Source organism: Adelges cooleyi, unplaced genomic scaffold (genome assembly GCF_023614345.1).
Source record: "Adelges cooleyi isolate 19-005CV unplaced genomic scaffold, UGA_ACOO_1.1 ACOO_flye_CR_arks_rails_tigmint_CR_PRNA_9, whole genome shotgun sequence".
Taxonomy (NCBI): domain Eukaryota; kingdom Metazoa; phylum Arthropoda; class Insecta; order Hemiptera; family Adelgidae; genus Adelges; species Adelges cooleyi.
Genome location: NW_026096579.1, coordinates 4,636,859 through 4,650,379, shown reverse-complemented (window position 1 = coordinate 4,650,379; position 13,521 = coordinate 4,636,859). Strand labels below are relative to the sequence as shown.

Genomic DNA, 13,521 nt, shown 5'->3' with positions numbered 1-13,521 from the left:
CAGTTAAAAATTGTTTTATCATTCATTATGTAACTAAATGTCGGCCAAGGGTCCAAGCGGCAAGCGCCGAAACTAGTTGTATTAGCTGTTATAAAACTAATATACATATATTTTTGTAAATACCTACTTTCGGCATTATTTATCTTATAATTATTTATATAAGATTATTAAAAATTAAATACCTACTTTATTTATTTTAAACGTTATGTTAAAAACGGTTGCACTGAAACGACCAAAAAAAAAAAACAACTCATTTTTAGGACGTGAAACGGAAATTAAATGTAATGCACTATATCGATGAAAAGATTATTCAATTTAAAATAAAATATACAAGTACTACTAAGCATTACCTAATAGTCTGGTAAAAAGAAAAATTACCATGGCCGATATATAGACATATAGAGGCGAAAAATCTGAAAGATACATTTCTAGCAAAAAATACGGTTTAAACCAGGATTTACTAATTTAAAACAAGTTAATTATTCTTTAATACTTGGCCTATCAGATTTTGACGTCTATTTACAATTTAAATATTAATTTATGTGTAGAAGGAAAACGTAAACAAAAATTTAATTTTTAAAATGACTCCACCATCGTATAACTTGGTTCAATATTCGATGAAAATAAATGGTTGTGACTAATAGTTCCCCTCATTGGTTCTGTATGACTAAAAAAAATAAATAGCATTTTTCTAAACCAGCACTTAATTTTCGAAGCAATTTTTAATTGTTTGGGGTTTGAAGCAATTTCTGGATAAGGGGCGTGCCCAAAAAATGTTTATCGCTAAGCTTAGCGAATCTAAGTTGAAAACCGGTCAAATTTGTTTTCTGTTTTTTCCAGTTATGGGGGTGAAAGATTTGACTTTTTCTGCTTTTGACCCACCAAACAACCAATCACATACGATTACGGATCAATGGAGATGACACTCAAGTATATCGATCCACATGGAAAAAAGTCATCGTGTCTTCATACAAAAAAAAAAAAAAACACAAAATTAAAGAAACTGTTTAATTTTAATTCAATTAAAACGTCCAAGTATAATTTATTTCCAAATACATTTTTAATGAAAGAATTCACTGTTATCAACTAAAAAATAATCAAAATCCAATTACTCTCAAGAGGTGTCATTCCTATTCTCGTAAAATCGTTTTTCAGCACAAAAATATATAACTAAAACACGTGTAAAAAAATGTTCGTTAAACATTATTTTTTAAAACTTGCATAAATATTGTATGTATAGCAGTAGGCTATATGCTATAGGCTAAATTAATTGGTATAATCTAAACAAATTGCCCAAGTTTTGCCATTGAATATTTTTTTTCTTAGATCATTTTTATATCTAAAAAATCAATACGCAAAAGATATATTTAACACAAAATAAATAAACAACAATAAAATAAAATAAAAATATATTTATATTTCACAAATAACAAATTATAGAATCATTTTACATAAACATATACGAATTTGTCATTTGATAAATAATCAATAAAATAAACGATAACTTTGTGTTTACTTGTCTAATTGTTAGATAAAAAATTATAACATTAATATGAGTGTTTTACAAAATTATATTTTCAATAGCTCAGCCTTTTCTTTTTAAACAACTTTGCCGTAAAATTAGGTACTTGACTATTAAGAAACAAAAAATAATTTTGAACACAAATTTTATGGTACTAAATTAACTATTACCTAATAATAATTTGCAAGGTTTTTTTTTTTACATTTTTGAACAAATTAATATGAAATCACAGTAATGATCAGTGCTTGAATTAGGGAAGGGAATTAGTACTACCCAACTATTTTTTCAGAAATCGTAGCGTACCCCTAATAATTTTTATAAGCAGTGGTTTTTTTAGGGGTAATAAAATGCACGGTACACTAATTTTTTAAAAGTAAAAACGAGCCTTAACTTTTATTATTCCAATTCGAGCACCAGTGCGGTAATAAATAATAATATTAATATTTTGCTGTAATAACTAGTAGGTACATTTGTGGTTTGTCAAAGCGACAAATTAGTCATTTCAATTATATCATTTATAATAAAAACTTTGGATTTGTATCAAATTATCGTTTAAAAAAATATATAGATGCGTATTTTTGTACAGAAAACATGCGATTGTGTTTAATACAGTATATTCTTAAAATTTTCCAAAAATACGAATGATTTTAAAACTGGATCTTAAATTGAGTTAAAGATTATTAATATGTAGTATGTTGATGTTAATGTCGACGTGAAATCGTAAACGAATAATGTGGTAGTGTTGGTAGGCTCTAGCAGAAAGCTTAGAATAAATAAATAATTGATCAGAGGAGTGGAAATTGAAAAAATTCAAAAATTAGATTCGAATAGCCGAATATGATTTTGGAGGGAAGGAAAAGAAAGATAGATTGTAGTAATAAACAAAATTCTATTTAACAATATAATATATTAGATATACATAAAATTTCACTTATTCAAAAATATAAACAGTCAAAACTTATTTTTAATGAACAAATTTTTTTACTTATAAAATATTATTTATTTATTAATAATGTATTTAGTTTTTTAAATAGGAGTAAAATGTCTTATTTTAACTTTTTGTCCAGCATTTCCATGTATCTACTTTCTGAAATAGTACAAATAAAAAGATTATTATTTTGTTTAAACAATATATTTATTCAAGGGCAAAGTGTCTTATTCTACTTATTATAATATCATCTAGCTAAATACTAAGTAGTCAATTTTCAAAGCCCCCGCCTCCTCCTTACTATTTGTGCCACAATTCGTACGTTGATATTGATAATTGTCAATATATTAGTAATTAAGTAATTATTTTATTAGTATGGTTATATTTAACCTAATTAAAATAGATAATTGCCACATTTGATTACAAAACAAAAAGTAGAGCGAGGGAATTATTATATTAAAAAATAATAGATTTATATTACACTAAACATTAGTTACAACTCGATATTTACCAAATCCCCTAAGGAAGTCCATGTGTTCTCTGTGTCTGCGCTCTTGTGCACGGGCATTTACTTTGGCTAGTTCAATTAATGTTTTAGGTAAAATATGAGCTAATACTTCTAATTCTGAACTATTCGTTTCTTGACCACGGGTCTCTATTTCATTAATTCTAGCTGCCTCAACATCCTCCATAACAACATTGAATATAGTATCCATAGCTTCCATTTCATTTTGCAATTTAGTTGCGTTAATTGTAGTTTCTACATCAGATCCTAATTTTTTAGCTTTTTTCAATGTTTTGAATCTGTAAAAAAATCTGTAGTTGAAGAAAAAATGAAAAACTGTTCATTATTTAGTTATAAGTAATTTATCAGAATTGATATTCAATAATAACCAAAAAAAATAATGTTCAAAACACAATATTAACATAAATAAAAAAAGTTTAAATAAAAAAATTAACATGTTGCTTTATATTTTTTTTAAATATATTTTATAACACTATTGACGCGGAAAGCAAAAAGGGACCACTTGTCGGCATTTTTCAAAATTGAGTTAGCGCTGTTTTCTGAAACTTTATATATTTTGGAATAATTTGAGACCGAGTATATCTTTGAGGCTATAAAAATTACTTAAGCTATTGCACTGCTAAAGTTTGTGAATGTTTTGGGTGTTTTTCTCGAAATGAACATTGCTGACAATAGATCCCTTTTTCGCTTTCTGCACCACAAATATAGAATTTATAATAAAACTATTATTAAAAACATTTTTTACAGGATTGTTTATACATAAAACTAAAAAAATTACTTTGTCATGCACTGTGTTGGTGTTCTTGTGACATTAAAAGTGTCACTAATATTTTTTGCAATATTATTCCACATCTCTTTTTTGCTTTTAAAAGTTTTGTCTTTCCCTACATCTGTGATGTATTTTTTATAATTGCTCAACATCAGTTTGACTTCTTCTGGTTTCCATTCAGCTGAAACGTATAAATAGAATTTTAAATCATTATTTATAGAAACCATGGAAAAAATATCTGATCAAGATGGAATTTAATTAATTTCCTTAATAAAATATTTTGGTTTACTCAGTAATTTTTTTTTATAAATAGACAATTCATAACAATGAAAAAATTAAAAAACACAATGACATGAACTTTAATAAAGTAAGTACTACTAGAGGCAATACCACTTCATAATCATTTTTTGTAGATTTTTCAAATTAGTATTTAACATGCAAATACAATGGCAGGCATATTTTCTATTTTATCCAAATATTTTTTCTGCAAATATAATTTATAGCTAAAATCATAGTTAATTTAGGAGATAAAATTTAAAAACTAGTAGGTATTTTTATTATTATGATAAATATTGTATTAAAAGTATTATTACTGACTTAGTGGACCATGTTGATTTCTTGATCCTGATTTTTGTCCAGAGTTAGTCACATTTGATGTACTCGGCTCCGGTGAATGATACTCTATATTGCTAGATCCATCTACAAATTGAAATTGAACTGTGTCCATTTCATGAACCTCTATTTCATCTTAAAATTCAAATATTGTTTTATTTTATAATATTAAAGAAACAAATATAATGGTTAAGTATTTAAATCAATACAAATTACTGTAATATTATTACAGTTTTAGACTTCTTGCATTTGCAATTTTTTTTAAATTTGATTGGTCGTACTTTTAAAGGGCTCTACCAGACCTTGCGAGACCAAACCTGTTAAATGGTTGTAGAATTGTGTTTTAAAATTGTATTTTTTTAGAAAATGATAAACTTAAGTACAACTTTAACTTTATTGTCATTTTAGACTTATAATCAATCCTTAAACAAAAATATAATATTCAGCTGCATATTTCAGTTATTTTAAGTGCATATGTGCATGGATATTTCTAATAATTTTAATGCAAGAAGTCTTAAACTTGTATTATTATTTATTATAATAATATACAATCATTAGATTTAAGTTTTATAATAGTCATTTATATAGTAGACATTTATCAAAATACCAAATGTAAACACCATTAGTTGGAGGAGTTTGAAAAATGTATAATGATGCTAAACAATAGTGTGATGTTATAGCATTCACAATGTTCTTAAGGGGGAAGGGAGGATTTAAGACTTCCAATTTACTCCAATAAAAAAGTTAAATATTCAATTTGGCTCAGTTTAAGTGTTATTGTTTGAAATATTGGTTTTCTTGTAACGGCAGAGGGACTCTGTGTAAACTTTGAATATAATACTGAACTGAAATTCTATAACAATTTTTTTTTTGAAGAAAATATAAAACAATACCATTTGAGTAGACAAATCTGTATTGAATATTATCATCATTTATCTGATCTTCAGCTGATGTGTCTGTATCTTCAATAACTGCAATATTGTGGTCAAAGGTATTTTTCTCATCCACTGATTTACGAGACATCATGTTCAAAACATCTAAAAATCAAATCAAATACATCTTTAAATACACAACTAATGTATAAGGGGACACTATAAACCTATATACCTGGATACATAATTTACTCTTTACAGATTTACTACTCAAAGTAAGGAATTGGAAACCCTATTATCCAACCTGTATATTTCTGAGGGCTGTATGTTGGTGGATTTTTAATACATTTTTCATTCAAAATTTAAAAAATGTTCTTCATCTAATCTAAAATATCATAGATTGATATCAGCCAATTAGAAAATAATATATATTAATTAATATCTCATATTATGATTCATTGTTTGAATGGTTATCTTCTATGGTAAATACATATACGAGACATAATATACATTATACACATTTGTATAAAATGTCTAATAATTAAAATTGCGAAAAATTTCACTTTTTCTACTAGTACATATATTATCAATTTTTTAAATTTTAATTCACGAATTAAAAATATATCTTCTTCCTTCTCTTCCCCCAACAAGAGCCGAATAATTTTTTTAAAATAACACGCCTTTCCATGATGTAAATATTTACATTCAAAGTATTATTATTAACCGTCGCAACTAAAAAAACAAAACTGTCAGCAGCGACATATCGAGTTTTAAAACCGTAGTCCGTACCTCAGGCCATTTATACAATAACATGATAATATCATTCTCAATAATTCAATTTGAATTTACTTACCACGTCATGTCGAATAATGATATAATAAGATATTAATGTTATAGGCACGTTTAACACAGAACGTTATATTTTCAATTTTGTATAGATACGTGATAGAACGAAAACCGTATATTATCTTACATAAAAATATAGCGCTGAGCAAAGTGAGCAATGATAAGGAAAAGCGTAAACCGTTTATGAAACGCGTCTTGAGAAAAGGCACATGGCCGAACTGCCGCTTGGAGCGCTTTGGTGCCCAATGCCAATCAGGATAGGCCGCCAGCCAAGATAAGGTCGGTTTACACTTACCTCCACTCCCCTCTCACCATCTCGACATGACATGGCCACTTACTGAGGCAAAAACATTTACAGCATTCACCACTTTAGCGTTGAGCACGTTTACCAATGACACCGTGCATACTATCAAAAAAGGCGCGCCGTTGTGGAGAAATTGTAAACTAGTTTGAAGCAACGATTGTATGTAGAAGAATACAAAACTTCTTCTCGAGTGCTACAGTTATAAAAAGAATAGTTTTATCCAATTTTTGTACATGATAAAACATCTTGATCATTACACAAATGTATACGACAATCAATTTAAAAATGATAAATAAGCCAATTAAAAATGTTTCAATGCTTTCTTACGGGACAAATAGCTTGCGATGTTGTCCACTGCAGCGCTGAGTGTCTATCTGCACGGTGTCTTGTGCCACCACAGATATATTATATTGTTATTGTAATATTTATGTCTGACACAGATATAGCCAAATTATTTTATAGGTTAGGAACTTAATTAATAATAAAGTAAATACCGCCAAATTGCTATTCATATTCGACAAGAGATATTCGTTCTTCCATAGATAACTCAAATTTTTATTTTATCAACGTGACCAACCACGATCTTATAACCCGGTTCTGGGAACTGGGAAACGTATACGGAAAAGCGTTGCCGTTTGGTTCCAATATGGCGGCCTCGCGAGTGCATTGAACAGCCAATACGTTTTTTGTTTTACGTGCGTTAATTATCACTTGTGATACTCACTTGCCGCCATCATGGAACTTAACGGCAACGCTTAGAACTGGTCATAATTGATTTGCAAGACCGTGCCCGAAACACAAAACTATAAAATCTTATCCTCTCAGTATGCCTAACCTGACCTAACCTAACCTGGTCTATGGTAAACATAGATTAGTGATAATAAATATAAATAATTATCAAATCTCAATGCCGCGAACAGTCGAGTACCAAATGCACTGATACAGTCTTAACTTTAAAGTTTAAATCATAATTCATAGTATCGACTATTGACACTTTTTTAATATATATTAATATATTATGTACCCATTATTATTAATAGTTATAAAAACCGTTTAACGTTATTTTTATTCTTTAACTATTGACAATCAAATTGTTTTTAATTAACTTTTAATGACGTAATTTCCTGAAAAATATAGTTGATAAACTAAATTACCTACTAATTTTTTAGATAGTACTTTTGTTCCGTAGTACATCTTAAGAATTTGTTACATTTTAAAATTGAAATGGTAATTATAACAACACTATTTGATAAGTAAACTATACAATAAGTTTAATTATGGTAAAGTGGGGTAAATGTAAACAAATAGACGAATGTTTTTGATATTTTTTTAAATGAATTAATTAACAATTTTAATTTTGAACTGAATACTTTTAATTACAAGATGTTAACATTCTACATAAATAAATAAATTACAAATATTATGAGTTCCTTCTATTAAAAAAAAAAATGTCTCTTGTTTACAAATTGTTTACTTGACCAATAGTATATTGAAGTAATATAATTTATTTTTTTTATTCTAAATAGTTTAATTATATTTTCCTTCTGTTTATTAGTCTGTTACGCTACACACTGATCTTGGTGATATAAAAATAGAAGTATTTTGTGAAGAATGTCCTAAAACAGCCGAGGTAATTTTTATCTTGTATTCTGTAATTCAGTACATACCAAACTTTGATATCTTTTTGTTTAGAATTTTTTGGCGTTATGTGCTAGCGATTATTACAATGGCACCTTGTTCCACCGTAACATTAAAGGTTTTATTGTACAGACTGGTGATCCTACACATACAGGCAAAGGTGGTCAATCAATTTGGGGTAGAAAATTTGAAGATGAGTTCAAAGAAAATTTAAAGGTACCCTAATATTTTAAATAGCCTATAAAATATTTTTATGAGTTATGTGAGATATTTTGCAAACTTACAATGTACCATTTTAAATCAAGCATAACTTGAAATAAAATGTTTGAATTTAACGTTTTGGGTTGCAAGTATGTTATTTTATTATTACTAATTACATAGTTCATTTGAGGAAGTACAGCAAATATAAATGTACCGGGTAAATTTAAGGGAAGGAGCTGTGAGTAGGCAATAGCGGATGAATTAAGATAAAACCATACTAAATTAGTAAATGGCAACTGAATTTGTTTGACGAAATGCAGCTCTAGTTATTAAATAAAACACATGTTTTATTTTGAATGAAAATTAACTAATAAAATTATGCTGAGCTGGTTTCTCCATTTAACTGTATTTTTTTTCTCTAAATAAAAGCACATAATATATTCATTTTCAAAAGTTACTTGACTGTTTCTTTTTGGGATTAGTCGTGTCGGAGTGGGCAATGACAACTTCTTTTAACTATACAAATTAGCCTTCCGCGACTTAGTGTTGAACCAGCGATAGGGAGCATTACTCATAGTCGAATAACCCACTCAGCCACGTGACCTTTAATTTTATAAACAAAAATAATGGTAATGTTTGGTTGAAGTATTTTAATTATACAATTTTAATAAATAATGTTTAGATAAAAGTTACGTTTTCACACAATCTGAAGTAACACCGCCAGGCGATAATCTTACCTTCAATCTGTTAACTGTAAAAGTGGTATGTCCTGCTTTACTCGTTCTCCACTGGGGGGCAGGATAATTTTTACGTTCTCGTGAAAACCATATAGCATATCTATTTTAACCTTTCATTACTAAATTTTGAACTTCCGTGGGTTACACCTCTTTTGTTTGCGACGGCTCATATTATATTATTTGTGCAATTGTGTTTTAGCATAAAGAAAGAGGAGTAGTTTCAATGGCTAATAATGGACCAAATACGAATGCCAGTCAATTTTTTATTACATATGCAGCGCAGCCAAATTTAGATTTAAAATACACAATATTTGGAAGGTAACTTATTTTTTTTATAACCTTCAGTTCTATTTCATGCTTAATCATTGTACAATATTTTCAGAGTTATCGATGGATTTGAAGCAATTGATGAGATCGAAAAACTACCAGTTAACACAAAAAATTTCAAACCTTTGTCTGATGTAAGGATACAATATGTAACAATACATGCAAATCCATTGGCTACATAAATATAATTTTAGTATTTTTTTTAAATTAATTTGGTATGATTTATAAATAAAACAATTAACATTTTTTTTTTTTTAAATATCCTCATATTATTATAATATATTATTGTTTTGTATGAACACAGCCAAGCGCCCTTACCTATGAATACATGTATTTTTCTTGGTAATTTATTTTCTAACATCAGCCAAATGAAGCTTAAGTGGTCGAATCTTATACCTTAAGTTTGAAGCCTTACACTGAGTCACACATGTTTAATTCTTGAACAATGTTTGATAACTCATTAAAATTTTAATTATATTATACAATATCATTTACCATAGTCATCATTGTCTTGGGAGTAATTTAAAAATAGGCTTATTACTAATTAAGCTACAAACATATAAACAACTTCAAGTTTTTTAACCACAATATGTTCAATTCTACAAATATCTTCCTTTTCTAAGTAAATTATTAATAGCTTATCAAAAAAACCAGTACAGTGGGGTCGGGGCATAGTGGGGACGGGGAGGTCACAGGTTTATAGGAATTTTTAAATCTGAAAGTGATAAAATCACTTTCGAAAAAACGCTTCGATGCAAATCGGTAGTTAGTATTTTCAAGGCAGTACAATCTAAACCAAGCACAGTGTAAGCTAGCAAAGTTAGAAAGTATTAAATTGAATCGGCCATTTCAAAAACGACTTAGTTCACCGATTTTTCAAAACTGTCTTTTTATCAAATGTAATAATTATATACTTAGCTACGTATTCTGTGTGAAAACTCAATTTGTCAGACTCATATTTAATACAAATGTTGAGTACAAGAAATTTTAATCACTGCAAAATATATTTATGAAGTTTCTGTGGCTGGCGTACGTGTCGACGATATTCTCAAAGCGTTATGAGTGCCTTGCGTGCCTGTGCCACCGCGCCCGTTCGCATTATGCATAGGCATAATGGAAAATATATTAGAATAAAGATTCTACTGTACTAGGCCTCTTGGATAAAATATGTTAATAAAATATATACGTTACCATTTAAGTTTCAAAAGTTGCTATCAAAAAAAATAAGTTGGGAGAGGGGTAAAAACAAAAAAAAATGTGAAAAATTGAGATCACATTGTAAAAAAACAATATGAAAAAAAATATATTGTAATTTCTTATTAAACCCTATGAGATATGAGATATTGAGTGGCTCGTTATAAAAAAATCACCCTGTATTTTAATAATAATTAAAAGTCATGAATGATAATTCTTTATTTTATGACTGGATCAAATCTCGTGAACATTTTACTTTATGATACTGCTCCTATACTATTATTAAAAAAACACAATTTTTAAAATCTCCATAAAAGGTTTTCAACCCACATAAATACAAAGAACACAGCTAATAATGATGAATTTTGCTTTTGTGATTTTTTTTTTTTAACTCCTTACTATTAAAAATACTATATAATTATATAGTAGCTATAGTTGCTCTTAAATGTGAGTTTCGGACCCTTAATAAACACATAACTGCGAAATAAAAATAACATTATTAAGATACATTTTTTATATGCATATTAATTGCATATTTTGGTCAACAAATATCTGATTTACTATCTGTCAAATGGCGAGTTAATGGAAAACAGAACCTGATCAATAAACGAAGAAGAGTAGTTCTTGTTAATCACCAGGATTTTATTGATGCACTAGGTGAATATTATATAAGCATATTACTTATTAATTTATGTCAGGCTGCACAAAATTTTGATAATCTATATAAATGACATTAATTTACATCATGATTCTTCATCATCTTCTCGCCTCCCCTTCTCTTCTCGAAGTTTCATTTTTTTTTAGGCGGTATCCCCGGCCACGTATTAGGTACTTTATTTCTCTACGATTCCATGCACAAATAAGTCCGTATTTTCGTCCGTTCCGCCGGGTTTCCGGATTACATTTCTCGATTTGCTCAACAATAAAATTCAATGTTTGCCCTCGATCGTAAATGTTTGGGACAAACATGTGAAAATTTTCTACAGTAATTACATTCCAATCTGCACTCATGGCCGGTTGAGGGGCGGTCCCAGAATCCGTTGCCGTAGTCTTATCCGGTTGAGAAGTCCCGGAATACGTGGCCGTACTCTTAGCCGGTTGAGGGGCGGTTCCAGAATCCGTTGCCGTAGGCTTATCCGGTTGAGGGGCGGTCCTAGAATGCATTGCCGATCTCATGGCCGGTTGAGGGGCGGTACCAGAATCCGTGGCCGTAGTCTTATCCGGTTGAGGGGGTCCAGAATCCGTTGCCGTAGTCTTATCCGGTTGAGGGGCGGTCCACGAATGCATTGCCGTACTCATGGCTGGTTGAGAGGCGGTCCCAGAATCCGTGGCCGTAGTCTTATCCGGTTGAGGGGCGGTCCCAGAATCCGTTGCCGTAGTCTTATCCGTTGAGCAGTCCCGGAATACGTAGCCGTACTCTTAGCCGGTTGAGGGCGGTTCCAGAATCCGTTGCCGTATCCGTATCCAGTTGAGAAGTCCCGGAATACGTGGCCGTACTCTTAGCCGGTTGAGGGGCGGTCCTAGAATCCGTTTGCCGTATCTTATCCGCAGAGGCGTTAGAATCCGTTGCCGAATCTTATCCGTTGAGAAGTCCCGGAATACGAGGCCGTACTCTTAGCCGGTTGAGGGCGGTTCCAAATCCGTTGCCGAAGGCTTATCCGGGTAGGGCGGTCCTAGAATGCATTGCCGGAGTCTTATCCGTTGAGGCGGTCCACGAATGCCTTGCCGTACGCATCTGGTTAGAGGCGTCCCAGAATCCGTGCCAGATCTTATCCGTTTGAGGGGTGGTCCCAGAATCCGTCTGTAGTCTTATCCGGTTGAGCAGTCCCGGAATACGTGGCCGTACTCATAGCCGTTGAGGGCGTTTCCAGAATCCGTTGCCGTAGTCTTAGCCAGTTGAGAAGTCCGGAATACTGGCCGTACTCTAGCCGGTTGAGGGCGCCTAGAATCCGTTGCCGTATCTTATCCTTGAGGGCGTCCACAATGCATTGCTGTACTCATGGCCGGTTGAGGGCGGTCCCAGAATCCGTTGCCGTAGCTTATCCGGTTGAGGGTGCCCGGAATACGTGGCCGTAGTCTTATCCGGTTGAAAAGTCCCGAATACGTGGCCGTACTCTTAGCCGGTTTAGGCGCGTTCCAGAATCCGTTGCCGTAGTCTTATCCGGTTGGCCGGATGAGGGGCGATTCCAGAATCCGTTGCCGTAGTCTTATCCGGTTGAGAAGTCCCGGAATAGGTGGCCGTAATCTTAGCCGGTTGAGGGGTGGTCCCAGAATCCGTTGCCGTAGTCTTATCCGGTTGAGGGGCGGTCCACGAATGCATTGCCCTACTCATGGCTGGTTGAAGGGCGGTCCCAGAATCCGTGGCCGTAGTCTTATCCGGTTGAGAAGTCCCGGAATAGGTAGCCGTAATCTTAGCCGGTTGAGGGGTGGTCCCAGAATTCGTTGCCGGTGTGGAGGTCGATGTCACTGCCGACTGTTTTGGAAAAAAAAACATTATTATACTTACATTTTTATGTCTTATTTCTGGCACATAACCGATAAGAGATTAGAGATAAATGATGAGGGATGGGGTAGGGGTGGGGTGTGAATGGATTTGGGGTTAGGGGTAGGGGTTGGAATGGGAGTGGGGGTAGTATATTACTTTGGCAAATAAATCGAAAAAAACTGTCACAAAAACACATAGGTATTACATATTATATGTTAACAGCTTGCGTACTTTTCCGCAACACCACGTGATACATTTTTAATAACCAAACATATTCGTCTGCGAATCGTAAGGGAAGCATTTCATTTTATGATAATGGCCTAACAAATTATATTTAAAACAAATTATTGACCACATAACAACTCTTTGGAACATATATTTAACTTATCAATTACTTCTGGAATTTTCCCACACGTGTTTTCCATGAAACCAAAACTCAAAACAAATTTATTTTTATTTTCTTAAGTAGTATTAAGTACATTTATAGCATATGGTTAAAAAAAAAAAGTATGCAGTGAAGGGTTAAGTTATATAAAAAATATGTCATCTATAAATTACGA

The 13,521-nt window shown here is 31.5% G+C and overlaps 2 protein-coding genes across 5 annotated transcripts; one reads left to right on the top strand and one right to left on the bottom strand.

Moving 5' to 3' along the window:
- Positions 1 to 1,565: 1,565 nt before the first annotated feature.
- On the bottom strand, positions 1,566 to 6,305 carry LOC126846416 (uncharacterized). Of its 4 annotated transcripts, none has more exons than XM_050585789.1 (7): positions 6,083 to 6,304; positions 5,465 to 5,614; positions 5,251 to 5,394; positions 4,343 to 4,492; positions 3,755 to 3,926; positions 2,962 to 3,266; positions 1,567 to 2,609 (listed from the first exon to the last, which is right to left on the bottom strand). In XM_050585789.1, exons 2-7 carry the CDS (start codon positions 5,472 to 5,474, stop codon positions 2,569 to 2,571), a joined length of 822 nt encoding a protein of 273 aa, XP_050441746.1. In that variant the 5' UTR covers positions 5,475 to 5,614; positions 6,083 to 6,304; the 3' UTR covers positions 1,567 to 2,568. The 4 variants fall into 4 exon arrangements, with proteins under 4 accessions (XP_050441749.1, XP_050441746.1, XP_050441747.1 ...); XM_050585790.1 differs by lacking the exon at positions 6,083 to 6,304 and adding an exon at positions 5,793 to 6,026; XM_050585791.1 differs by having other exon boundaries at positions 1,568 to 2,609; positions 2,962 to 3,254; positions 6,083 to 6,303.
- Positions 6,306 to 7,268: 963 nt separating this feature from the next.
- On the top strand, positions 7,269 to 9,536 carry LOC126846553 (peptidyl-prolyl cis-trans isomerase-like 3). Its single transcript, XM_050586121.1, has 5 exons — positions 7,269 to 7,606; positions 7,935 to 8,009; positions 8,072 to 8,233; positions 9,155 to 9,273; positions 9,338 to 9,536. The coding sequence occupies exons 1-5, from the start codon at positions 7,604 to 7,606 to the stop codon at positions 9,462 to 9,464; spliced, it is 486 nt and encodes a 161-aa protein (XP_050442078.1). The 5' UTR covers positions 7,269 to 7,603; the 3' UTR covers positions 9,465 to 9,536.
- The last annotated feature ends 3,985 nt before the right edge of the window (positions 9,537 to 13,521 follow it).

Bases quoted from the DNA above. Each gene is read 5' to 3' on its own strand.
- LOC126846416 (XM_050585789.1), bottom strand. The intron at 3,927-4,342 runs GTCAGTAATAAT...TATACGTTTCAG, and splicing joins AAATCAACATGGTCCACTAA to CTGAATGGAAACCAGAAGAA. The intron at 2,610-2,961 runs GTAAATATCGAG...GTACTATTTCAG, and splicing joins GGACTTCCTTAGGGGATTTG to AAAGTAGATACATGGAAATG.
- LOC126846553 (XM_050586121.1), top strand. The intron at 8,234-9,154 runs GTACCCTAATAT...ATTGTGTTTTAG, and splicing joins AGTTCAAAGAAAATTTAAAG to CATAAAGAAAGAGGAGTAGT. The intron at 9,274-9,337 runs GTAACTTATTTT...CAATATTTTCAG, and splicing joins AAATACACAATATTTGGAAG to AGTTATCGATGGATTTGAAG.